Source organism: Arachis ipaensis, chromosome B5 (genome assembly GCF_059453495.1).
Source record: "Arachis ipaensis isolate K30076 ecotype BB chromosome B5, ASM5945349v1, whole genome shotgun sequence".
NCBI classification, from domain to species: Eukaryota; Viridiplantae; Streptophyta; class Magnoliopsida; order Fabales; family Fabaceae; genus Arachis; species Arachis ipaensis.
The window spans coordinates 7,156,959-7,159,817 of NC_142440.1; the positions used below are offsets into that span (position 1 = coordinate 7,156,959).

A 2,859-nucleotide genomic window follows, 5' to 3' on the forward strand; every position below is an offset into this window, starting at 1 on the left:
TGGTTTTTGGTTAATTGCCTCTTGGGTTCTGCTTCTGCAGTTCAGTTCCATCTATGTAATTGCTTTTGATTTTCTTAATCTGTTTGTTAATTGTTTTGTTTATTGACTTATTTTAAGTTAAGAATTTAGGATATTATTAGTTATTTAGCTCATTAGTTGTTGCTGTTGGAATTTGGAAATCAATTTGAATGACACATGTTTGTCAATTTTGTATTTATAATTTTATACTGTATTTTTAAATTTGTATAGAATTGTGAATTATTTATATTAGTCAATTAACTTAGGTTTATAATTTTATCCTATTAGTAATGGAGAAATATTTTAAAAGAACGTCATCGTTGGAGGTTGGATCCCAAAACAATTCATCGATCTCTTCTAACAAAAGGAGGTTTTTAGAATTCGAAGTAGAGAGTCTTATAGCAGGTCCAGGACAACGACCAAAGATTTCAAGTTATCATCCGAATGACAGAGACAAAGTTAGGTGTGCATATTTGCAAAAAGGTCCTTGTCAACCAAGGACTCATGATTTCCCGTAAACTGCTTGTGGTTCTTCTTTTTGAAGATTTAATCTAAATTGGTTTGATGACTATGGCAATTGGTTAGAGTATAGTATATCAAAAGATGCTATCTTTTGTCTTTTATGTTATCTTATGAAACCTGAGACTGAAGGTGGTGATGCTTTTGTAACTAATGGCTTTTCAAATTGGAAAAAAAGAGAGACTACAAACTCATATTAGGATTCATGATAGTGCTCATAATCAAGCTTAGAGAAAATGTGAAGCACTTATGAAGCCAAAACAACACATTAGTGTTGCTATTGAAAAACAATCTGAGCAAGCTAAAAAGAATTATCAAATTCACTTGACAGCCACAATTGATTGTATTAGATTTTTTTTTGCGACAAGGATTGGTCTTTCGTGGTAACGATGAGACAGATGATTCTGTTAATCAAGAAAATTTTTTGGAACTTCTAAACTTTCTTGCACAACATAGTGAAGAGATTGATCGTGCTTTCAAAAATGCTTGTGAAAATCTTAAACTAAGAGCATCCTCATTTCAAAAAGATATTGTAAGAGCTGTAGCAAGTGAAATGACAAAAGTTATTATTAATGATCTTGGGGACGAGTTGTTTTTTGTTTTGATTGATGAAGACCGCGACATTTCTATTAAGGAGCAAATGTCAGTTTGTTTAAGGTATGTGAACAAAGAAGGGCAAGTTAGGGAGCATTTTCTTGGTCTTGTTCATGTTTCTAATACCAATGCTTTATCTCTAAAATTAGCATTGGAGTCATTATTAGAACATATAATTTAAGTTTACCAAGAATACATGGACAAGGATATGATGGTGCAGGTAATATGCAAGGAGAATTTAATGGTTTGAAAACTTTGATATTGAAACAAAATTCTTATACTTTCTATGTACATTGCTTTGCCCACCAACTTCAGTTAGCTCTTGTAATGGTTGCAAAAAAATAAGTTGAAATCGCTTTGCTTTTTAATTTGTTAACCAATTTGTGCAATGTTGTTGGAGCTTCATGTAAATGAAGAGATATGCTTCGTGATAGTCAGATGATTAAGACAATTGAAGCATTATAAAGTGGAGACATTTCTAGTAGACGTGGTTTGAATCAAGAAATGGCTTTAAAGAGGGCTGGAGACATTAGATGGGGTTCACACTATGGAACTATACTTATATTAATTTCTTTGTTTCCTTCCGTGGTCAATGTTCTTGAATATGTTGAGGAAGATGGAAATAATTCAGAACAAAGAGCTGAAGCATGTCATTTATTGAATGTCATTCAATCCTTTGAATTCATTTTTAACTTGCACTTGATGAAAAATATCTTGGGAGTTACTAATGAGTTATCTCAAGCGTTACAAAGGAATGATCAAGACATTGTAAATGCTATGGTATTGGTTAAAGTGTCTAAGCAACGGTTGCAAAATATAAGAGATGATGGTTAGTCTCTTTTACTTGATGAAGTCTCGTTGTTTTGTGACAAACATAATATTACTGTTCTAAAAATGGATGATATATTTGTGTCACAAGGAAGATCAAGACGCAAAACTCAAAAGATCTCAAATTTGCATCATTTTCAAGTTGAGATATTCTATCAAGTAGTTAATAGAAAATTTCAAGAACTCAACAATCATTTTACAGAGGTGAATACTGAATTACTTTTTTGTATAGCTTGTTTGAATCCAAGACACTTATTTTTTGCGTTTGATAATGAGAAGTTGATCCAATTAGCTCAATTCTATCCATTAGAATTTTCTTCCACTCAACTTTTAACACTTGATAGTCAACTTGAGAACTTCATATTAGATGTGCGTTCTGATGATCAATTCTCAAACTTAAAGGGGATTGGTGCTCTTTCTGAGAAATTGGTTGAGACTCGAAAAAATATTGTTTATCCATTAGTGTTTCTTCTTTCGAAGTTAGCTTTAGTTTTGCCCGTAGCAACTAGCAACTGCATCAGTTGAAAGAACTTTTTCTGCTATGAACATCATAAAGAGCCGGCTTCGTAACCGTATGGAAGATGAATTTTTAAATGAATGTTTAGTCACATATATAGAAAGAGAGATATTTGATTGTATTGATAATGAAAAGATTATTCAATCTTTTCAAAACATGAAACCCAGAAGAATAGAATTTTAAATTATTTGTTATTATTTTAAATTATTATTTTATTGTTTTAATTTGTTAGTTAAATAATTTGAGAAGTAATCATATTTTATAATATCATAGTATTTTTTTTTGTGACTATAATATCATAGTATAATTATAAAAATTAGGGTTAACCACCAAAAATGTTCCCGAATTATTCAAACGCTGACAGAAATACACCCGAATTTTAC

At 31.0% G+C, this 2,859-nt stretch overlaps 1 protein-coding gene across 1 annotated transcript; it reads left to right on the forward strand.

Moving 5' to 3' along the window:
* Nucleotides 1–308: 308 nt before the first annotated feature.
* Nucleotides 309–2,484, forward strand: LOC107640039 (uncharacterized). Its single transcript, XM_016343589.1, has 4 exons — nt 309–501; nt 888–1,194; nt 1,281–1,351; nt 2,192–2,484. The coding sequence occupies exons 1-4, from the start codon at nt 309–311 to the stop codon at nt 2,482–2,484; spliced, it is 864 nt and encodes a 287-aa protein (XP_016199075.1).
* The last annotated feature ends 375 nt before the right edge of the window (nt 2,485–2,859 follow it).

What these genes read in the sequence shown, in the direction of transcription:
- LOC107640039 (XM_016343589.1), top strand. Translation starts at nt 309, where the DNA reads ATGGAGAAATATTTTAAAAGAACGTCATCGTTGGAGGTTGGATCCCAA. An exon ending in CAAATGTCAGTTTGTTTAAG is followed by an intron (nt 1,195 to 1,280) that starts GTATGTGAACAA and finishes CTCTAAAATTAG; the next exon opens with CATTGGAGTCATTATTAGAA. An exon ending in ACAAGGATATGATGGTGCAG is followed by an intron (nt 1,352 to 2,191) that starts GTAATATGCAAG and finishes TTTTTTGTATAG; the next exon opens with CTTGTTTGAATCCAAGACAC.